This window comes from Panthera tigris, chromosome F3, assembly GCF_018350195.1.
Source record: "Panthera tigris isolate Pti1 chromosome F3, P.tigris_Pti1_mat1.1, whole genome shotgun sequence".
In the NCBI taxonomy this organism is placed as follows: domain Eukaryota; kingdom Metazoa; phylum Chordata; class Mammalia; order Carnivora; family Felidae; genus Panthera; species Panthera tigris.
In genome coordinates, this window is record NC_056678.1 from 40,809,542 (window position 1) to 40,833,232 (window position 23,691).

The 23,691-nt window shown below is 47.0% G+C and overlaps 1 protein-coding gene across 6 annotated transcripts in view; it reads left to right on the forward strand.

The window, feature by feature from the left end:
* Positions 1 to 16,212, forward strand: part of NAV1 (neuron navigator 1) — a 243,928-nt gene extending 227,716 nt beyond the window's left edge. For 4 of the 6 annotated variants that reach the window (XM_042976523.1, XM_042976521.1, XM_042976520.1 and 1 more), the window contains 15 exons: positions 1,298 to 1,419; positions 2,187 to 2,195; positions 5,095 to 5,291; positions 5,549 to 5,741; positions 5,834 to 6,002; positions 6,797 to 6,894; positions 7,062 to 7,157; positions 7,397 to 7,556; positions 8,239 to 8,474; positions 9,292 to 9,446; positions 9,589 to 9,660; positions 10,153 to 10,349; positions 11,090 to 11,208; positions 13,197 to 13,394; positions 15,313 to 16,212. In XM_042976523.1, the coding sequence (XP_042832457.1) occupies positions 1,298 to 1,419; positions 2,187 to 2,195; positions 5,095 to 5,291; positions 5,549 to 5,741; positions 5,834 to 6,002; positions 6,797 to 6,894; positions 7,062 to 7,157; positions 7,397 to 7,556; positions 8,239 to 8,474; positions 9,292 to 9,446; positions 9,589 to 9,660; positions 10,153 to 10,349; positions 11,090 to 11,208; positions 13,197 to 13,394; positions 15,313 to 15,408 (2,117 nt within the window). In that variant the 3' untranslated portion in view covers positions 15,409 to 16,212. The remainder of the gene's footprint in view (positions 1 to 1,297; positions 1,420 to 2,186; positions 2,196 to 5,094; positions 5,292 to 5,548; positions 5,742 to 5,833; positions 6,003 to 6,796; positions 6,895 to 7,061; positions 7,158 to 7,396; positions 7,557 to 8,238; positions 8,475 to 9,291; positions 9,447 to 9,588; positions 9,661 to 10,152; positions 10,350 to 11,089; positions 11,209 to 13,196; positions 13,395 to 15,312) is intronic. The other 2 variants (XM_042976522.1, XM_042976524.1) reach the window with 1 other exon arrangement.
* Positions 16,213 to 23,691: the final 7,479 nt, after the last annotated feature.

The window sequence follows — 23,691 nt, forward strand, 5'->3', positions numbered from 1 at the left end:
AATGGACAGCCAGTCTCCTCCAACGTTAACATCTTGCCTACTGTAGAACGATGCCAGCAGATTTGTTTTTTCATAGCACTTACTATGATACCCTGTTGAAAGAGGAAGTGGAGGGTTAGATCGGAGATAGGGAGCTAGTTGAGTAGATGTTTGCAGCTGTCCTTCTAGAAACAAGAGCTGTTCAGTGAAGATGTGGGTAGTTTCTGGTTTATTTTCTCACTCTCTCCATGACCAGAAATGCATAATAATTTTTAAAAATCTGATTATATTTTGCCCTTGCTTCAAAATCTCTGTTGTTCTTGCTCATTACCTATGGCACAAAGGCAAATATCCTTAAAAAGGCATTCAGGGCTCTCCCTGACCTGGCCTGAACCTGACCTCCACCCCCACCTCTTGCTGTGCTCCCTGTGCTGCTTCCCATTCCAGTCTGCCTGAGGTTCCACAAAACAAAGCCAGAGCCCTGCACAGGGCCTCTGCATGTACTTTTTCTTTGGCCCTAAGTAGTTTTCCCAGTGTTCCTGTCTGAAAAACTTCTGTTCTTTCAAGACTCAAACATTTCCTCCTTGGTTAACTTTTTCCTTCCCTGTGGTGGAAATGTGGGTCATTTTTTATGCCATTCCAAACCTTCTCAGGGAGCTAAAAGGATTTTCTACCCATCAGATAAGAAAACGAAAGCTCATTTAGGTTAAATGCAGGACAGTGGCTAGTTATGCTTGGCCTTGGAGCACCAGGCAGGCAAGTATTACAGGGGAAAAATCACGAAAAATGGTACGTTGAGGGGTGCCTCGCTGGCTCAGTCTGTGCGCATGCGGCTCTTGATCTTGGGGTGATGAGTTCGAGCCCCACATTGGGGGTAGGGTTTCCTTAAAAAAAAAGCAGTAGGTTGATGTCTCCATCAAAGTATTGAGAGCAAGCTTTCATTAGGCCTTCTCAGACCTAATCAGGCTGAGTTCATTAGTCTGTGTACTGCTTTTTATCCTACTAGACTGGAAGCGTCTTGAGGAGAAGAAGCATTTCTTAACTTACATTCTTACTTTTTTTTTACCTTTAGCATTTTTTTTTTTTTTTAGTATATGTGCTGCCGAAGCGAGCACACCTTTAGCATGTTTTTAACGTTGAAACATGATTGGCACTCCATAAATGCTCGTTGACAGAAATTATCCAGAAAATGAAAAATGTGGCTGTAGGAGTTGGTTGGTACCCTTCTCGTCTACGTTTGGCAGCTAGACTTGCCTTAAGTCTCATGTCTTCTTTAAATCTACCCTGTGTGTGCTTCCCATTTGTTCGTGGCCCCTAGAACTCCGGATCAAGAGGCAGAACTCCTCAGATAGCATCTCGAGCCTCAACAGCATCACCAGCCATTCCAGCATTGGCAGTGGCAAGGACGCTGATGCAAAAAAGAAGAAGAAAAAGAGCTGGGTAGGTATAGGTTGGGGGCGAGAACTGTGAGGAGCCATGGTGGGCCACCTCCACCTCAGCATAGGGATTGGCTCCTTCCAGAACCAACCAAGATATGGTCCCTTGGGGTTAACACAAAGCCCCAGGTATCTGCTCAGAGCAAAGTCTGCTAAACTCTCCTTTGATCCCAGTCATACCCCACTTGTACCAAGGCCATCCCTCTAGCCCTTAGGCAACCCACTTGCCTTGGGTTCTCCATGCCTTCGATTAGATCCAATGTAATTTGGCAACGGAAAGAAATCTCTAGCAGGGAACGTCCTATCAATCCCCTCGCCCATTTCCTTCTCTACTACAGAGAGAAGATTTTCTGAACAAAGCCATTCATGCCCGATGCTCCTGGAAGTCATTTCTTCACTTTTTTTGGAGAAGTATTTATGGAACTTTCCATAATACTTCAAAAGGAATCTTTATATTATTGTTGACTAGTCCAGACATAGTTCCCCCCACCGACTCCCCCAGCTGGCTCCTGATAGCCCTAGACTGACTTCGGATGACCTTTCTGCAATTCTATAGGCAGATCTAAAACACTTTTAGCTCCTCTGCTGCCTATGGGAAGGAGAGGATCCCCTAATGGAGATGTCTTGCTCCTCTGTCCCCTGTTCAATGGCACTGGCCCCCAAAGCTTTGTGTAGCACAGATGGGTCCCAGCTGTGTGAAATGAGTGATTAAGTGTTGCTTCTTTTTTTTTCCCTTCAAAATGCTGACTTCAAATCCCTATTTTTTTCCAGGTCTATGAGGTAAGAGACCCAGTTCCTCTCTCCTTGTTTTCTCTTTCCTTTTGCCATACCTTCCCCATTTCCAGAGCAACTCCCTCCCTTAAAGAAAGAGCGGCCACTCATAAAACTAACCGTAACAACCACCCCAGAGTTCCTAACTCACTCCACTGCATGGTCCATCCACGGCTGCCCCACATGAGGACAGAGGAGTGGTCTGGTTGGGGGCCAAATGGGAGAGTTAACAAAATCCTGATCTATTCCCTCCTGTCTTCCCCTTTTTACAAAATCAGACTGTTATAAAAGCAGTCAATTTGAGTTCCCCTATCCAGAAAATGAGCTTTCTGATTTTTGTTGTTGTTGTTGTTCCTTAAACCCTAGAAGCCCAAAATGGAAGAGAATCACTGGATGAACATTATCTTGACCACAATTTCCAGAGGCCAGTTCAGTTTGGGTCTCGCCTGGAGATTTCACTCTATAGGGAGATGAACCAGAGATAGGAGGGGTTATGATTCAATCCAGGGCACCCTCAAACCACCCGCAGACCTGAAGCCCTCTGAGCATCCATGGAGTTTCCAAAGACATTTCAGGGGTTACAGTATAGTTTCTCAGACAAGCAGAAGGTGAACCCAGAACAAACCAGACATCTGAGGTCCACTAACCCTATCCTAACATTGTGCCAAGTGTTACGAAGGATGTGAAAAGTGGAGCCTGTAATTTGAACCATCAAGGAGCCTGCAGAATTGCTGAGGAGACAAAAACCAAAATTGTACATATAATATTGATAACAGTCCAACGGTGCCGAAATGCTTAATTCAGCCAGGGGGTGCTAAAGGAGCTCATAGATGAAACTAATTACAGAAGGCAGGGGAAACCCCACAAAGGAGGTAGAAGTTAAACTGAGATGTGACTTTGACAGGAGAGTGTGCCGCGAGGCTTTCTACACAGACACTGTCTAATCACAAGGGGAACAGTGGGGCAGGGATTAAAATCAGTGTAGCTAGAGCACTGAGTACAGTGAGGCACAGATATGAAGGGCCTGAAATGCTAGGCTAATTATTTAAACTTGATTCTTTAGGTTAGCATTTCCCAGAATGTATTGTGCTCTAGTCCATGGAGATGCCCCTTAAAACAGTGATGCCATCATCAAATTTGAGAAGCCCTGCATTTCTATAGTGCACATCCACGTAGGAAGAACTGAGAAGTCCCTCAGTAAAGAGTCTGTTTTGGGGTGCCTGGGTGGCTCAGTTGGTTAAGCGTCCAACCCTTGATTGCAGGATCGTGAGTTCAAGCCCTGCGTTGGGCTCTGCGCTGGTCGAAGTCTACTTAAAAAAAAAAAAAAAAAAGAGTCTGTTTCGTTTCGCTTGATTGATCCATTGTTTCCCGAACTCAGGGAATCCTTCACCATCTGACACCAATCAACATCTGCCAACAGTTGGGCTTTGGGGGCCCTGAGCGACACAGAGAACACTACTCTCTCTCTCTCTCTCTCTCAGGATCTTAGTGATCTTACAGGGCATGTGCTCCAGGCAGATTGTGGTCACAGGATCTCTTTCTGCACACACACATACATACACACAGACACACACACACACACACACACATACGCACACTCTGTCTCTCTGTCTCTCTGTCTCTCTGTCACTCTCTCTCATTTATACATAGCTTCCCATAGCTACAGCGATGTAGAGAAGACTATTGGGTTGAAAATTAGGAAGGCTGAGTTCCAGTCCCAGGCTTTCCTTCAATCCTGCAGTCTCAAACAAGTCACTTTTCAGCCTCGGTTCCTCATCTCTGTGGAGAATTGAGCATTATGGGAGAATCTTGACTCCTCAGTGATGATATATCCCCTGCACGCACACTCTAGCTAACTGCACACATACTCTCTCTCTCATATCCCCATCACAGCCAGATTGGTCCTTTATGCCCTACCTGGGAGACAACAGCACACACTGCCATCAGTTCCACGCATCACCTGACAGTCTTCCTGTGTTCCAGAAGAGACACTGTGAAAGAGTAGACTCAAATTTTCCTTTCTTTCCTCTCACTGTCCCAAAGATCTGGTTTGCTTTTGTCCCCTACAGCCTTCGACCCCTCCTTTACTCTCTGTCTCTTGCTGCCATCCCATATCTGTGTCCCTGTGCGTGTGTGCATGCTATATGGATGCATGTGAATGGGTGGGACAGAGCCCTGGTTTGCATCTCTAGCTCACAGCCCTAACACCCAAGCTCATCAACACACCTAAGGTCAAAAACAAAAAACAAAAAAAACCATGGTCCAATTGTAGTATCCCAAGTATTTTGAGGAAATGCTGGGAAATATTCCTTACTCTAGGACATTTGAGTGGAAATAGTAGAAAGCACTTGTGTTTGTTTCAATCATTCTGGGATGTGCTGAGCACAAGAGAACTAAAAGAAACTTGATGCCACTCCCTTCTGATGCTTTCCACAGAATCACATTGCCAGTTTCTGGTTAATAGGTAAATGGATTCTGATCTGATGAGCCCTGGTCAAGGTGGATCCTGAGACCCAAAGTGAGCAAGGCTCTAGACTAAGCAAGCAGTAACTGGTCTGCTGGAGAAGGTGGGATGGGGTCATTGAGAGATTGGCCACCATATGACCTCTGGGGGCTTCTCTCTGCCCTTCTCGGGGGCACAGTTCCCCCGTGGGAGAGAGCAGACCCAAGAAGTTCCCATAGCCTACAACGGTGAACCAGAACATTCCACTTTCTCTCAGCCCTAATTTCTAGGCAACTCTTCTGTCCATATTCCATGAAGCCAATGAAGCCTTAAGAGAGAGGCTTAATTACAGCAAGCAAATACCCTGTCTGTACAGCTCTCTGTCTCAGAAATCCCAGACCAGTCCTCACCCAGTCTCCGGAGTGGAGCCCTGACGTCTCTCTGCCTGGATCTGCTTTTTTCTAGCTTCGAAGTTCCTTCAACAAAGCCTTCAGCATAAAAAAGGGACCCAAGTCAGCTTCCTCATACTCTGATATTGAGGAGATTGCCACACCCGACTCCTCTGCCCCCTCATCCCCCAAACTACAGCACGGCTCCACAGAGACCGCTTCGCCCTCCATCAAGTCCTCCAACTCCTCCTCTGTGGGCATTGATGTCACCGAGTAAGTGCTTTCTGCCCGCCACCCTGCCCAGTACTATGTAAGCTGCTGGCCAGAGCTGGCAGCTATGCCCATCGATTGCCCCTGCACCGTAGATGTCTCCTGGAGCATGTGAGGCCAGCGATGGGCCTTCCCTCCCACTCCTGCTACTGATTATCTCAGGGCAGGAGGAACCGAGACTACCAGCCAAGGGTCTCAGTGTCCCCTAGTCACTCTAGAGCTTCCCCACATGACCTGGCTTCACTCTCACTTTCTTACAGGGGCCCCGCCCACCCGGTTCCCCACACTAGGCTGTTCCACGGCAACGAGGAGGAGGAGCCGGAGAAGAAGGAAGTATCAGAACTGCGCTCCGAGCTGTGGGAGAAGGAGATGAAGCTCACAGACATCCGCTTGGAAGCCCTCAACTCTGCCCATCAACTGGACCAACTTCGGGAGACGATGCACAACATGCAGGTCGGTGTCTGGGCAGAGAGCTGAGGAAAGGGAAGACCGAGGCTCGAGATCTGTCCAACGCTGCAACCCCACCCTGTCTGTTCTCGCCACAGTTGGAGGTGGACCTGCTGAAAGCGGAGAATGACCGGCTGAAGGTAGCCCCCGGCCCCTCATCAGGCTCCACGCCAGGGCAGGTCCCTGGATCATCTGCTTTATCGTCCCCTCGCCGCTCCCTGGGCCTTGCCCTCACACATTCCTTCAGCCCAAGTCTCACAGACACAGGTACCTGTTTGGGAGGAGAACTTTTAAGGGTGGAAAGAAGAAAAGGGGTTCGCTGTGACACCATTCCACTTGTACAGGTGGCATCTTTCTTAGGTCACGGAGGGAACGATGCCTAAACCAAGCAGATGCCAGTGTCGTGAGACACGAAGAGTTGTTAGCGTCCTTCAACCTTTTTTTAAAAAAATTTTTTTAAGGTTTATTTATTTTTGAGAGAGAGAGAGAGAGAGAGAGAGAGAGAGACAGAGCACGAGTGGGGTTGGGGGTGGGCAGAGAGAGAGGGAGACAGACCCGAAGCAGGCTCCAGGCTCTGAGCTGTCAGCACAGAGCCCCATGTGGGGTTCGAACTTACAAACCATGAGATCATGACCTGAGCCAAAGTCAGATGCTTAACCGACTGAGCCACCCAGGTGACCCTGGTCCTTGAACCTTCATTTGGGCTTCAGTTTTTGTAAGAAATACTTATTTGGAGGGGTGCCTGGGTGGCTCAGTTGGTTAAGCGTCCGACTTCAGCTCAGGTCACAATCTCGCGGTCCGTGAGTTCGAGCCCCGCGTCAGGCTCTGGGCTGATGGCTCAGAGCCTGGAGCCTGCTTCCGATTCTGTGTCTCCCTCTCTCTCTGCCCCTCCCCCATTCATGCTCTGTCTCTCTCTGTCTCAAAAATAAATAAACGTTAAAAAAATTTTATAAAAAAAAAAAGAAAGAAAGAAATACTTATTTGGAAAGGATGATGACTGGAAGGTTTAGGAAAGCCTGTGGGTGCCCCCTAAAGCCAATAGTTCTTTTCACCGTCTACAGACCTGTCACCCATGGATGGCATCAGTACTTGTGGTCCAAAGGAGGAAGTGACCCTTCGGGTGGTGGTGAGGATGCCCCCCCAGCACATCATCAAAGGGGTAAGGAACTTCAAGAAGGCCTGGTCACACTATTGTTTTTATCCAAGAAAATCGCGTCTCTGAATACCCCCAAACCAGAGTACCCCAATGCTAATGCCTTTCATGATCCCTCCCTTTCTTGGAGTGATCTGCACTGAGGCTCACATCCTTCTGCCTTGGCCGTATAGGACTTGAAGCAACAGGAATTCTTCCTGGGATGTAGCAAGGTCAGTGGAAAAGTTGACTGGAAGATGCTGGATGAAGCCGTTTTCCAAGTGTTCAAGGTAAAGGGATACATGTACTCACAAAGGTGGTTCATCTTCTCATGGGAAATTCAGCCATCCAGGCATTGGGATCTTGGGGACCTTTGATGCTTCGTGGAGAAATGCTAACTAGGACAAACATGTTCCTCCCTTACTCTGTCTACTTGTGTTCCCTCTAAAATTTGTGGCTTGTACATCTGTGTTTGTATCATCTTGGTGTTCCTCTCTATTCCTTTTTTTCTCCTTTTCTTGTCGGTTAGGACTATATTTCTAAGATGGACCCAGCCTCCACCCTTGGACTGAGCACCGAGTCCATCCATGGCTATAGCATCAGCCATGTGAAGCGAGTATTGGATGCAGAGCCCCCAGAGATGCCTCCCTGCCGCCGGGGCGTCAACAACATATCGGTCTCCCTCAAAGGTCAGTCTTTGTCTCTCGGGGTGCAGCGATACGGGGTGAAGGAGGGAGAGGAACATCAGACCATCCGTCACACATTCGTTCAACAAGGATTTACTGAGAAGCTATACTGTGCTGGTCGCTGTACTTAAGTGACAAGAGATATAAAAAGATCAGGAAGGGGCGCCTGGGTGGTTCAGTCAGTTAAGCATCCCACTTCATCTCAGGTCATGATCTCACAACTCCTGGGTTCGAGCCCCACGTCAGGCTCTGTGCTGACAGCTCGGAGCCTGGAGCCTGCTTTGGATTCTGTGTCTCCCGCTGTCTCTGCCCCTCCCCCGCTCACCCTCTGTTGCTCTCTTTCTCTCTCAAAAATAAGTAAACATTAAAAAATAACAATAAAAAATAAAAAGATGAGTAAGATCCAATCCTAACTTTTATTCCCAGGGCCATTTTCATTCCCAGAGAAATTTCTAGGAAGCCTGGGTTTCTCACTCCACCCACACACCCATAGCTCAGAACATGTCCGGAAAAATAAGATCTGCATTTTCAAAACTAGGGGTTTGGGGATTCTCGTGGAACCACAGGGCAGGTGGTTCTGAGTTCTTTCAGTGGGCTCTGAAGAAAGAAATGCCACCAGGCGCCCTTGCCGTCCTCAGGGCCCTGGTCGTGGCTCATGCTCTCTGGGGCGGGGGGGGATGTTCAGGGCTGAAGGAGAAGTGCGTCGACAGCCTGGTGTTTGAGACGCTGGTCCCCAAGCCGATGATGCAGCATTACATCAGCCTCCTGCTCAAGCACCGGCGCCTCGTCCTCTCGGGCCCCAGCGGCACAGGGAAGACCTACCTGACCAACCGGCTGGCTGAATACTTGGTGGAGCGTTCCGGCCGCGAGGTCACGGAGGGCATCGTCAGCACTTTCAACATGCACCAACAGTCTTGCAAGGTGGCTGCCTCCTGACCCACCCACCGGCCTTTGCCTGGGACTCTGCTTCCCCAAAGCCTTGCCCAGGCCTTTCCCCACCCCCTCTTTTCCCTTTCCTTCCCTTTGCCCGAATCTTCTCCCTTCAGAGTTCTTTTCTTTCCCATCCCACTGCATCCCCTTTCCTAGTCCCTCCTCTGCCCCCAGTTTCTTTCCACACTTTTCCCTTCTCTTCTTTCTCCATTCTTCCCGTGGCCTCTGTTACACTCCTTTCCCTTTTGCTGATCCTGAACTAAACGACACCCTGATTTCCACCTCAATTTCTGCCAACCCTGAAAATCCCGTCTCTTCTTTTATTTTCTTCCCTCTACCTTTCTTTTCAGTATTTCTTTTCCATTTTACCTTGACTTTGAACTTTCTGGGGAGAAGCACTCAGAATTAAACGTTATACATTATGCGGTTCCCTGCCAAATCCGGATGTCTCTTGAACACTCTGAAGTCGCTTCAAATTTTGGCTCTTCCCGGCACGGGGAGGCACGTCCATTGGAGTGGTTCGTGGTGCCAACCCAGTGAAAAGCCATGTAGGATAGACAATATGATCCCCACCCTTCGGGGACTTAAGAGGCACTGCTTAAGATGGTTGCCTTGGAGCCTTTGGGACCATGGTTTATCAGTCCATAGTAGCGTGCTTCTACAATCGCATGTTAAAATGCATCAAACAGGAACCAAAGGCTCCAGGGAAATCCAGAACTAGCATAGCTTCTCCGGAAGCCTTCCTCCCAAGGTTGATCCAAGTGCTCTCGACTCCTGAGTGCTGACCCACTCCCTTCTCTTATCTCAGGATCTGCAACTGTATCTCTCCAACCTGGCCAACCAGATAGACCGGGAGACAGGAATTGGGGATGTCCCCCTGGTGATCCTGTTGGATGACCTGAGTGAAGCAGGCTCCATCAGTGAGCTGGTCAATGGGGCTCTCACCTGCAAGTACCACAAATGGTAAGCGGGACTCAGGACCAAAGTCACCACAGTGGGAAGAGAGCCTGGTCGGTCCAACCTGTGAGCTTGCCATTGGGCCTAAATAGCAGAAAGCAAGTGTTAAAACGAGTCTAAGTAAACCTTTTTCCTCCTTCTCCCACAGTCCTTATATTATAGGTACCACCAATCAGCCGGTAAAAATGACACCCAATCATGGCTTGCACTTGAGCTTCAGGTAAGAACTGTGCCCTGGATGAACCTTCCAACCCTACCTAAGATTCTATGAACTAGTTAAATCCCAGGATCCAACTAGAGGGGCAGTAGCAGAAGGAAAGCGAATTAGGTGGGGCCTCTGGGCTGGGAAGAGAGATTAGGTATATTTGCCATGTCAGTGATGGGGTGGAGGAGACCCCTCGAGAAGAGGAAGAAACTGCAAAACTAGGGGCTGAAGCTAGGACGCTGTAATTTGGGTTCTCTGCCCACACACCACCTCCCCATCTGGGTCATTAGGATCAGAGGGTTATCTGAAGAGGGTCACTGATTTGAGGGTCAGCTCTGCCTGCCCAGTGCTACTGCCCTGAGTTCTGCCGAGCCCGCTATTACTTGAAAAGAAATCCAGCGGGCATCAGTGGGAGGCAGGCAGGAGGAGGGACGGACTGGCAGGGGATGAGCACCGACAGTGTCCACATTGCCACCCCGACCCCATTCTCCCCATTCCTGGCTGCAGGATGCTGACCTTCTCCAACAACGTGGAGCCAGCCAATGGCTTCCTGGTTCGTTACCTGAGGAGGAAGCTGGTAGAGTCGGACAGCGACATCAATGCCAACAAGGAAGAGCTGCTTCGGGTGCTCGACTGGGTACCCAAGCTGTGGTACCATCTCCACACCTTCCTTGAGAAGCACAGCACCTCAGACTTCCTTATCGGTACTGGGGTTCAGCTTCCACCTTGGGGTCAGAAGGTGGCTTTCCTCTCCGACTTTGCCACCCGGTGGGATGGTCCCCTTTCTTTCTGGAGTCCTCAGCATGTAAAGGAGTGGCAAGCCTCAGGGCTTCAGACCCAGGTCCACTTAATGACTTAAGAAGTGTTCCCCTTACAGTTAGCCCCATGATGGGGGCAAATCACTTCAACCAGCAGAAAGCTAACCCCGCTCCCTCATTTTTCCCACACTTAACAGGGAAAAGGAAGGAAAGTGTTCAGGAGGGAATGGAAGAGGTTCCCATCACTCCCTCACCTTGCTTCTACCTTGTGAGGAAGCATGTTTATGACACTGCCAGCCAGGCAGCCGCTCCCACTAGTCTTGACAACAATCTCAGGACAGCCTGACTCTAGATTTCTTTTATTCCCCGGCGCCTGGATGGCTCAGTCAGTTGAGTGTCCGGCTTGGTTTCAGCTCAGGTCATGACCACATGGTTCGTGGGATCAAGCCCCGCACCAGGCTCTGTGCTGACAGCAGGGGCCTGCTTGGGATTCTCTCTCACCCTCTCTCTGCCCCTTCCCCACTCACTCCTGCTCTCTCTTTAAATAAATAGACTTTAAAAAAAATACATTTCTTTCACTCCTTTAGTTATCAGATCCCTCTGCCTGGTATTAAGAAGTAAAAGAGAGAGATGACTAGGGAGAGCTGAGTTCTCAGCCATCTCAATGGCCTCATCCTTTTCCCTAGGCCCTTGCTTCTTTCTGTCCTGTCCCATTGGCATTGAAGACTTCCGGACCTGGTTCATTGACCTGTGGAACAATTCTATCATTCCCTACCTACAGGAAGGAGCGAAGGATGGGATCAAGGTGAGCCCTACCGTCTGACTCTACTCAATCCCCAAGGTCAGGCTGTCCCACCAAACAAAGCAGAATATCTCTTCAAGGTTAGACATGAAGCTACTATGATTAGTTAGGTTCTCTTCCTACTCTTAGGTAGAGTAAGGCCGTGTCTCCAGTCACCATTTAGCAAATGGCTATGGGAGCACTGTCTCTGTGACCTGTCCAGTCCTGGGCCTTCTGGCTCCATGCCCAACTCAGACCTCTCTCTTAAGGATCAGAACAGGGGCACCTGGGTGGCTCAGTCTTTTGAGCATCCGACTTCGGCTCACGTCATGATCTCACAGTTTGTGAGATCCCACATTGGGCTCAGGGCTGTCAGTGCAGAGCCTGCTTCAGATCCTCTGTCGCCCCCCTCTCTGGCCTGTCCCCCACTCATACTCTCTCAAAAATGAATAAATATTTTTAAAAAAGAGGATCAAATAGAGAAATCACCAAGCTAAGAATTAAGTAAAACCCTACTATTAACTACTAATAAAAATGTTACTTTGGCCCAGTTCCATAACCTTTTTAAACATCCTTCTATAGAAGAAAGGAGATAATAAATTCTGCTCTGCCTAAATCACTGGGTTGTTTTGAAGATGTGAAATATGTGAAAAGATTTTTAGAAGTTAGAATAAGAAGGATGCAAATAAGAATGCAAAAGGAAGAGGTCATTTTATTAAAACATCCCCAGTTTTTTTGCCCGTGAAGTAGGACATAATGATCACTATAGTCTATTCCAGCCCTAGTGAACTATAATGCAATGTCTGGACCCCTATTGGCCATATATTTTCCATAAAAGTAATTTGTTATTGGTGTACCTGAGTGGCTCAGTTGGTTAAGCATCTGATTTCCACTCACCTCATGATCTTATGGCCTGGGTTCAAGCCCCACATCAGGCTCTCTGCTGTCAGGGTATACAGCCTGCTTTGGATCCTAAAAAAAAAATACAAAAAAGAATAAAAAATAAAACATAAATAGTAATTTGTTATTGTAATAGATATCCCCTAAGGACATGGTAAATTTCTAGAGACACTATCTATGAAACTGATGCCAGAAAACATTATTTCACTTAATTTTGCATTAAGCAGGTTCTAGGCTTTGAGCTGTCAGCACAGAGCCCAACAAGGAGCCTGAACTCATGAACCTCGAGATCATGACCTGAGCCAAAGTCAGATGCTTAACCCAACTGAGCCACCCAGGTGCTCCAAAGTCAGAATTTTTTTTGTGAGATATGATTACTAAGGGTACCTGGGTGGCTCAGTCAGCTGAGCATCTGACTTCGGCTCAGGTCATGATTTCACAATTCGAGTCCAGCGTTGGGCTCTGTGCTGCCAGCTCAGAGCCTGGAGCCTGCTTCAGATTCTGTGTCTCCCTCTTTCTCTCCCCCTCCCCCAATCACACTCCATCTCTCTCTCTCTCAAAAATAAATAAACATTAAAAAAATTTAGGGCTGCCTGGATGGCTCAGTCGGTTAAATTTTAGCTCAGGTCATGATCTTCTGGTTCGTGAGTTCAAGCCCCACATTGGGCTGTGTGCTGACAGCTCAGAGCCTGGAGCCTGCTTCAGATTCTGTGTCTCCCTCTCTGCCCCTCCCCACTCATGCGCTCGCTTTCTCTCTCTCTCTCAAAAATAAATAAACATTAAAAAAAATTTTTGACTTAAAAATTTTTAAACATTTTAGACGAAGATATGATTACTAAAGTGGGAGAATTTCTTACTCAAAAAGTAAAATTATGGGATCATAAGATGGGTACATGTTAAGTATTTAACACAGTCTACAAATTATCCTCCAAAGTAGTTTTACCAGCCGACACCAACTTACTTCTTTTGTTGGGAAACTCAGAAAATTCCGTGGGGGATCAGAGCCTCAAGGCTTTCCATCTAGGAAGTCCGTATGACCATCAGGAGACTGCATGAGCAAGCTTCTACCTGTGGATTCCTCTGCCAGTACTCACATTTCCCCTTCTATCCAGGTCCATGGACAGAAAGCTGCTTGGGAGGACCCAGTGGAGTGGGTCCGGGACACTCTTCCCTGGCCATCAGCCCAACAAGACCAGTCGAAGCTGTACCACTTGCCTCCACCTACCGTGGGCCCTCATAGCATTGCCTCACCTCCCGAGGATAGGACAGTCAAAGATAGCACCCCAAGTTCTCTGGACTCGGACCCTCTGGTGAGTAGAAGCCATTCTAAGGTAAAAGTAAGAGTATCATGGAATTGAACTTTTCATGCATACCCTGATGGACACGGAAGGGTATCAGCAAGCCCAGGACTAGGAGGAGGTCAGTGAGGAGCTCAACTCTCAGAATCCTGGGTTATAAAGATCATATGCCTGCAACCTAGCTTAAGCTAAATAATAATGCATGCGGGCAAGATATACTCTAGTAAAGACCCAAGTCTCAGGCAGATCCCAGGTAGGATGTGTGGTCACTACCTCTCCCTCTGTGCTCTGGTGCTGTCCTGAGGACTGCCTCAGCTCAGTGGATTTCATGAGCCCCTGTAAGAAGCAGTCTGAGACAAGTGACCAACTAGGGGCAAATATTTGCAAGGCTTGTAACCAAAAGAGGATTGGTATCTAGAATATATAAAACTTCCCGGGGCACCTGGGTGGCTCAGTCAGTTAAGTGTCCGACTTCAGCTCAGGTCATGGGTCCAGTCGTGGGTTCGAGCCCCGCGTCAGGCTCTGTGCTGACAGCTGGGAGCCTGGAGCCTGCTTCGGATTCTGTGTCTCCCTCTCTCTCTCTGCCCGTCCCTGGCTTGCACTCTGTCTCTCTCTCTCTCTCTCAAAAATAAACATTAAAAAAAATAGAATATATAAAACTTGCCACAAAATTTCCAAATAGAAGAATGGACAAAAGATATGAATAGGCATTTGACTAGAGGAAGTGCAAACGGCCAATAAAAATATAAAAAGATCCGTAACCTTTCTAGTAATTGCGGGAATGCACATCCAAATAAGGAGATAACCATTTCACACTGCAAAAATAGTGTGTTTGGAAGCACAGGCTTCCTACTCTGCTGGTGGGGGTGTTCATTAACAAAGTCATTTTCGAAGATAACTTGGCAGCTTATATTAAAATTTCAATGTGCACAACTTCTGTGACCTTGCAGTTTTACCTTGCAAGAAATTCTTCCACATAATACACTTTTATTTCAATTTTGACTTTGTTAAAAATGTACTTATCTGTGTAAGAAAAAGCCATTAAATTGGAAGACTGTTAGTGATCATGTAAATAAAAGGGTAGAGAGAAGATTCGATAAAGAACCAACCAGGCGTACTTAGCTAAAATGGAGGGTCATAGTCTTGAAGAACCAGGGGAGAGTGAGAGGTAAAGAGGGAAGAAGGAAGGAGGTGAATTACACTGAAGAGTTTAGACTTGACACAGAGCACTAGGGTATGTGAGCCAGGGGAATCTGGTTCATGATAACACTGGTTATCATCTATTGGAAGAAGTTGACAGACACAGATGTTCTTAGGGCCACTTTGCACATCCCTCCCAATATTAGTGTGTATGCGCCTTCTGTCCTTTTCTAGAGTGTGAGTGCCCTAGAAGCAGAGGGGGTCTCCGCTGTTTGGGCATCAGCTCACGGCAGGGCACTTTATGTCTCAGCCACACTCCTGAACATCACACACACATGCTTACAGACAGGGTTTAAGTAATCATTGCTGCTCGCTCTTTCTTTCTTCTTTCTTTCTTTCTTTCTTTCTTTCTTTCTTTCTTCTTTCTTTTTCTTTCTTTCTTTTATTTATTTTGAAAGAGAGAGTAGGTGCAGGGCAGGGGCAGAGAGAGAGGGAGACAGAGAAACCCAAGCAGGCTCCACGCCTTCAGTGCAGAGCCCGATGCAGGGCTCAATCTCACGAACCTGAGATCATGACCTGAGCCGAAACCAAGAGTCGGACGCTCAACTGACTAAGCCACCCAGGTGCCCCTTCACTGCTGCTTTTTCATGAGCCACTTGTAAACTCTCTGGGCTCTAAATCACTTACGAAACAAGAATCAGATCCAGGATCTAGATTGTATTAGGTTTCCCTTCTGGGGGCGGGACCCTGAGTCCCAACCCTCATTAATCCATCCTTTTGCCCTTTTTAGATGGCCATGCTGCTGAAGCTTCAAGAAGCTGCCAATTACATTGAGTCTCCAGATCGAGAAACCATCCTGGACCCCAACCTCCAGGCCACACTTTGAGGGCCCAACAGTCCCTGTCACCCCGGACAGCAGAATGCCGGCAGGAGCGACGTTCTCTCCTCCTCTCCCCTCTCTTCTTCCAGAGCACTGGCTCTCCGGCCCAAGAGGAGAACAGGAGGGGGAGGAGGAGGTGAAGGAAGAGGGCAGGTTCTTGGTGCTGCACCTTCGAGAACTTCCTAGGAAGGACTGGTGGGGTGGAGTTTGGAAACTTGTGTCCCCTAGATCCATTTACTGGCCTCCTCTCATGACTTTGGGGAAAAGATGATTCTGGGTCTTTTTCCTTGATTTCTTGTCTCAATTAGAAACTCCTAGGCTTTCTGGGGAGGGGCTCAGAAGACATCAGCAAAACCTGCAGCAGTTCCTAAATGATTCTCATGAACAGCTCTGAGAGAGACAGCCCTGTGTGGGGAAATCTGAGGGAGGTGGAAGCTCCCCAGAATTTCTCACAGACCCTTCCGAGTTCTGTCACCACTGCCAATCACTCTTCTTCCCCCAGAGATCTGGCTGGAGCCAAGAAAAAGAAGCATGTGGTTTAAAAAATGTTTAAATCAATCTGTAAAAGGTATTTAAAAAAAAAAAAAGGAAAGATGAAGCTGGAGAGAGAGGAAACAGTTGCCAAGGTAGAGAGAGCGCTGCCCATCCCTGGATGACATAAGGGATGATGACAAGATGGCTGCCTATCTCAGAAGTCACCACACCACAAAAATAACATTCCAGCCTTCAGAGAAAGACTGCTAGCCCTGTCTTACACCCTCTAATTTAACATGCATGACAGTCAATAAACCCTACTTTTTTTATTTTTTATTTTCGCTTTTTGTTTCGTTTCTTTTTTTTCCCCTCCCATGTGCCTATTGATTTTCCTTTTCTTTCTTTCTTTTCTTTCTTTCTTTCTTTCTTTCTTTTTTCCTTTCTTCCTTCCTTCCTTTCTTTTGCCCCCACCCCCCCATCTCCTCTCATGCCCACAAAATGCTTGGATTGCTTTTCCTGGGCCTAGTTTGGCTTTGCCAAGTGGGTTTTCTCTGGAGAATCTGATGCCATCTAACTGGCCCTAGCTAGATACCTGCCACCCCACTATCTCTGGCGTCCTTGGGACTTATATGAGACATGAAGCATTGGCTCAGACAGAAGTAGAAGAACCTTGACTTCCCTTTTGAGAAAGCACACGTTTTGCTTGGATGCTCAGCTGTCAGTCTCTGACTTAAAAGGGTACCGCCCCGTGTTGATAGACGATCTACTCTGAGCTTCACACTGGACTGGGAGGAAAACCAGGAAACTAGAACTATTCCTTTGTCTTGTGGCCTGTTTGGCCCCTCACTGCCCTATTCTGATGGCACCCACTCTGCTCGACTGAATCCAAAATCCCTAGCTGGCCTTTACTATTTGTTTTTGACAAGTAAATATTCACCTATAAGAGACTGGACATCCGTGTGAAATACTCCCAGTCAGAATATAAGGCTCAAGGAATTTGATTTGGTGGCAAAGATCTGCCTTCCAAAGGGATCCACCTGTAGCAGAAGTTGCCCCAAAGGTCTGGCAGTCTGTATGCCTTCATTCAACAAACACTTACAGAGTACTCACTGTCTGTCACTAGGTTTAAAAAAAAAAAAAAAATGACGAGACTTGAGCCCTTATATTCACAACCTAGTAGGAAATCTTAACCTCCATTAAATGCACATCTTCTTATCTAGACCCTCAGGATCATCTAAGAAATGTAGCCAAAACCCAAGTTGCCAGCTAGAAAGAAGCCTTTGATTAGATGTCCAATACACGGGGGGTAGAAGGTCTGGGGATCAGTCAAGATGGACCCTGAAGGACTACAGAATCTTGCTTTATCTCAAGTGGGCAAGTTCTCTTCCAGCCATTTCTGGAAGACCCTGTGGGACCAGATCCAGGTTGAACCGCCTGGTAAAGATGAAGTCTCAGGGTTCTGCAGATCAAAGATATGTGATCAGCCTGGGTCCAAGCACTTGTTGTTCAGATTCCTAAGTAGCACAAGACCTTATCAGAACTTCTAGGCTTATGAACCTGGACCATTCTGTCCTCTCCAACCAAGGAATACATGCATCGGACTCTTCACATCAGGATATTTCCATTTAGGTCCAAAAGATGGTTCGGGTTGCTCCCCACGAAAGCTTCTGCATTCACCTGGTAGCTCCCAGGGATGACAGGGTCCTCTATGATGGAGACTATTACTGCTTTTGCTGCTAAGTCCGTGAGCTGTGAAGATCCCCAACCAACTCAGCTGTAAAATATGCAATTCTGTGGTGGGAAGAGGATGTTTGTTCAAGGATGGTGCTGAAATCACTGCCTTAAGGTCTCTGCTGTGCAGAATGAGGACACCCCAAAGCTGGGTGTTCTAACTTGGAAGGAAGGGAAGACCGGATGGGCCTTCTTTGGACCGAGGCCTCTTCTGAACCCTGTCCTTAGCTCCAGTCCCATGGCAAGGCTCAGACTTGTAATGCCACCTTGATAAGGTGGTTGAGCCTTTAATTCTCTACTTTCTGGTGCTGCCCAGCCAGTGCCTTCTAGGATGGATGTTACTGGCTACTTGAGAAAAAGGAAAGGGGAGAGCCCCTTCCTCCATTCCAACTGCCTCAGACCCCCAAAGGGATTCTTGTCTCCCTGGTAACCATGGATACCACCGGGAATTTTCCTTGGATCCTCAACAGGTTGATTCTGGAGGCCTCTCCTGGTATGAATTTTAATCTCTATTCTTGGGACCCACCACCCTCTACTCTGAGTTGACTGCTGCATTTAGCCCAGGTCTCTAGTTGCTTTCCTCCAAAAAGCGTGTTCCCGTCTAATGAGGTAGCACTGCAGCCTCAGCTTTCCCTCTGGAGCCTGGGACCCTGTTTACAGTTGCGCACTTGGGCCCCTCATTGTGGGGATCTATCATCTCACCAAGGAATCATGGTTATGTGGCAACTGCAGAAGGTTGAGCCTCCTCATGGTGCTATAACCCCTTGGGGTGCTCATCCAGACTTCTCTGAAGCAGAAAAGCTGAGCTCCCCCTTACTGCCCTGGAATTGATGGCAAGAGCAAATCCACAGCATTCTCTCCTACCTACGCACGTGCTTCTTAGTTGAGGCTACTGGGATCCCTCCAAAAATGAAAACTGGGTCCCCCAGCTAAATTCTCAGCCCCCAGGCACCTTCAGAAGAACCCAGCCTGTCTAGGACTGGGATGTGTGCTCTCCCCTTCCTCTCCAGACCCTCATCTCCATTCCTCACCAAAGTGGGCTAGCAGAGGACATGGGTCAATACCCAAAATCAACTTCTGAGGAGAGCCACAACTGCAGGAGAGGTTCCTCAGCAGAGTCCCTCTCATTTCTGGATGAAGACAACCAACACATTTTGTCCAGTGTATGTGTTTCTCAATCCCTGCCTAGGCATTAAAAATAAAATACTAGGTAATTGGAGGCTAATATGGGACCTGATGTCTGTGTCTCTCTCTCTCTCTCTCTCTCTCTCTCTCTCTCTTTCACAAGAGCAGTTTGCTGTTGCTGGTTCCTATCTTCTGAGGCTTCAGAATATTTTTTTAAAAATCTATGCTTTGTTGGCAGCTCTACGGTGCTTATCTCTGTCTTTGTGTGAATCCTTATACCAATGTCTTTTTCGTGTAGTCTAACCATTGGGAAGCTAGAGGCTAGCAAGGAAGAAAGATTTGCTGTCCACGGACAGACCCTACAGTGAAGTCCTTATTGATTGCCATGCTACATTTGGTTTTAAATTACCAGCCTTCTAACTAATCTACTCACAGCCCGTAAGGGTTTCAGACAAAATAGTGACTTTTTTTTTTTTTTTCATTTCACTTCTGGCTTTTTGGTTTTCCTGGTTTGCAAGATTCCCGATGGACCTAATCTCCCCATGTCTTCACTTCTGGCTCCCTGAGACCAGGGTCACACTATACAGAGGGACGCCCCCTTTTAGTCTCGGATGTAACTAGTTTCTGTAGTATTACAAAAGAGTAGGAAGAGAACAGCCTGCTCTTCCTCACAAACACCTCACGTCATCGCCTGACAACGCATATACAGAAATTCTTATAGGTAAAATTTGCCATACTGAGTGAGACTTGGTCCTACAAGCCAGCATCAAGAGACCTACAGGAGGCTCTCTGGTCTCTTTATTGCAGGGTGTTTGGGAAAGGAAGCTGTTCTTGTCCTAATCACACATTTATCATGGGGTTCAAGTGCTAAAGTAATCCAGATCACCAAATGTAACTCCTCACCATAACCTTTTTTTCTTATTCCTGGGCCTTAGCTGAGCTGAAGCTAATAAGTAGACTATCATAAGTCAACCCCACAAATGGGGTGAAATGTGTTTTTCCAGAGGGTTTACTGATGGATATACTGATTTAATCCTGGTACACTCTTTCGATGACTAGTAACTACTAGCGAGTTCTGGCTACTAGTGATTCATGACTCCACTAAAGAGGCCATAAGTAATAAAATGGTCTTAGGGACACTGTGTTCCCAAAAGGCCAACGCCTGAAGATACTTCCCTTTATACTTGAATCAGCTTTATATATTCATGAGTCCTCAGCCAACCTGATCAGGGACATATGGGGCCACCAGCTTAGCTCTCTCCGCTGCTGCTGATCCACGTGTGCATGTGTGCTCAGCCTAGCCCTGGAAGCAAGCACTGCCAGCCATGGACCCTGGCAAACAGAATAAACTGGAAGATGAGGACACCAAAGGAAGCTGCACAGAGACCATTACAGCTGAAAATTAAACCTATGTACTGGATCCTCCCAGTTTGATGTTTTGGCTATTTTTCTTCTTTTTTAATGTTTATTTATTTTTGAGAGAGAGTGAGAGCATGAGCGGGGGGGGGGGGGGGGCGGGCAGAGAGAGGGAAACAGAGGATCCAAAGCAGGCTCTGTGCTGACAGCAGCAAGCCCGTGGTGGGGCTCGAACTCAAGAACCATGAGATTGTGACCCAAGCCAAAGTCTGGCGCTTAACCGACTGAGCCACCCAGGTGCCCCTTGGCTATTTTTCTGAATGATTATGCCATGGAGAATTTTCTGTGACAAGAGTGGCCAGGGAAGTAAGTGAACTCTTGCTTCCTTGATTCAACTTTTTAGTGGTTTTCAACCTGTGTTTCCAGACCAGCAGCAGCCAGCACTGGGAATTTGTTAAAAATGAAATTCACAGGCCCCATCTGAGACCTACGGCATCAGAAACGAGGGAGAGGGCCCAGCAATTTGTTTTAACAAACCCTGTTGGTAATTCTGATGCATGCTACAGTTTGCAATTCACTTTTTAAAAGGGAAAGCCAAGTAGCAGAATCCCCACGCTGAGGGGCTTTAGGACTGAAAATTAGAAGGTCGCAGGTTATAATTCAGACTCTAATATTAATTTCAAACTCACCTTTCTGGTGCTTCTTTATGTTTCTGTTTTTCCTTTTATTTAACACAGAATAAGGTACGTGTGCCTTTGGGTAGACATTAGGGGGGATGCTGGCCTCTCTTCTAGCTGAACACAATCTTCAGAGAAAAGTATGGCTCTGAAATTTTTACCTGGGAAACTAATGGGCTGTCACAGAAAAAAAAGCAGTCGGAGGTCTCTTCCAGATTGTTCTTCTGCTGGATTATTTGTGTCTACAGTGAGCCTTTTTCTGATTATATAATAGGATAAGAAAAGGCAGAAAATCTCATTTGTATTTCCATGGCAACTTGTTCTCTTAGCAACAAGCCCTCTCCTTTCGCTGAGTTCTAAAGGCACTTCTGGGTCTGAGAACCTGGCCAGAACCTCCTTCCCCAAGGCAGCTGGAGGGCTTGAGGACCCCAGGAAGATCCCTTCTCCATGCTCTGCTCGGCTCACAGAAGAGACAAACACAATGAAGATGTGGGACAGGGGTAACTAAGTCCCTGGGCCCATCCTTTCCTTCCTCACACCAGGACTTGGGTACAGAACTACTCAGACACAGTGATGGAATAAAATCTTAAAAAAACAACAACAAAAAACCTGAAAGGAGCTTCTTACCTTTCCAGATTCACGGGGTAGCTGATGGGACCATAGGGTAGATGGGGCTGTTTATAACTGGTTCTGTCTCAAGTTTGTCAGTTTTCCCTGAGAGGGAGCTTATGGATAGAGGACAAAGAAATGTGCTAGTACTAGGCCTCTTGAAATTTAGAACCAAGGGTCTGGAGGAGGAACTAAGGCTGGAAGAAGGCGAGTGTAAAACTATTGCACTAAAATCACCCCCTCAGTCCCCAAAAGGCTGATGATGGGCCTTTGATCATCTCCTGTGGGGTCTTTCTGCTTTCCTGCCATTCCTTGGAGACCCAAGGTGTTGGATAATAAGCCAAGAGCTCCCATATCCCAGCCAGTATCTGGCTACTGTTGTGCAGTAGCCTCCCACTTCCTAATGTTTTTTGTTACCGTTGTTTTTTGTTTGTTTTTCTTTTTTAACAGAACAATCTTTTTTTTTTTTAATGAATTCCAACCCCTGCTAGATTCCTTCCCTCCCCCCACCTCACCCCCATCCTGTTTATGTGATGGAGTCTGTGTTTCTCAAATGCATGCCGACCCTCAGGTGGAAAGTGGGCAGGAATTTTTGCAAGAGGTTTTTTTTTTTGTTTTTGTTTTTGTTTTTTTTAATTTATTGGACATAAAGCCCCAGACCAGGATATGTGTGTGTCTGTGTGTTTGTGTTTTTTCTCATTTGACCCTCGCCTCTTTTTAAATCTACCCCCTTTTATAATCTAGTGTAGAGAAAGCAAATTTGAATCTGGAAAGCAAACCGTTGTATATAGTTGCGGTAACAATCATGAAGAGAGCTGGGCTGTCTGCTCAGTAATTTGTTTTAAGAAACAAATTGATTGCAAATCCATGCCAGGCCAGCTGAAGAGGCCTTCTTCCATCACTGCCAGAGGCCCCTCTCCTGAGGTTCCTCTGTCCATCAGGCTTGTCTCCTCCCAGCAAGATTCGTCTGTTCCGTGCCACTTGCGTTTCAATAAAGCTATCTCCTGTATTGTCCACTGGTTCTATCTAGTTCCCTCTCTGTCTGGTTTCTGTCTCCATTTATCTTGTGGCCCATTCCTGATCTGCAAGGTGAGACTACTGGTGGTCATTTGCCTAACCAAGAGGTAAACCTCATCTGCCTGGAAATGTTTGATCCTCAAATCCTAAGCAGGAGTTCTGGACCCCTTTGGTTGGGAAAGGGGTGGATGTGGTTCCTACCTGCATGCTGTGGACATAGCCTCCTTCACCAGCCCAAAATTCAGGGTTCTTGAGTCCTCCATCCACTGCCACAATGTTTGAAAATCGACCACCCTCCGGACTTTCCTAAGTTTTCTTCCAGGGGTGAAGGCAAATTAACCTATGAGAAAAGAAGCTGTTCTAATGGAACCGGGAAAGAAGGAAAAGAAGTCCTACAATTCCCTACTATGGAATTTCGAGGTCCGAGAAGCAATCTTTTTTTTCCCTACAAAATTGTAGTAACACAACCCACCTGTCCTCTAACATGGGAGGTGACAAAATATGTTTAGAGCTATCCTCAAATCAAGGAGTCAATCTTTAGGAAGATACTCAGATGAACCGACAACCCCAGATCACTATCAATTTAGCAGCCACAGGCCTAGAACTAGGTGAGGAATTGCCATCTGGTTTCCTCTGCCACTTGGGAGAGTCAGAGTTCCTAGAAACCATTTTAAGGCACTCAACCTGAACAGCTACTAAAAATTACCTGTTTCTCTTTGGTCTAGCGCTTCCCACTCCCAATAACATATCATTCCATCCATCTGGCACTACATGCTCACCAACCTGCCCTGATTCTTTCTTAATTTGCAATTTAATTTTTTTGTTAATTCTGCCCTGCATTCTTAACTCCTCTCGATAATCCTCTCCACTCGCTCCAGTATTTAGAATTATCTCTATTCTTTCAGCCATTTCCTGTGACCAGCCGTGGGATATCCATATTAAACTCCTCTTGTTCCTTCATTCCTTAAACGTCCAGCACAATTTCTCTGGGGGAGAAAAAAAAAAAATTGTACATTCTCAACGAATAGGATTCATTCTCAAATAGACATTCAAGTACTTGCTCCGGAGGAAAGAAATACCATTTCCCACGCAGGTGCCCTCTCCTGGCCAGACATTCCAATTTTGAAGTTGGGCTCAACTAGGCTGGAAAACCAGGGGGTTGGGTCTATTGCAGATGACCACTCCCCGCTGCTCCATCCACTTCAGTTTCTTTTCCCCCTACCTTTGAATTCTTGAGCCTGAGATGAAGAGGCTCACTTGAGCCACTGTTGTTGTTGTTGTTGTTGTTGTTGTTGTTGTT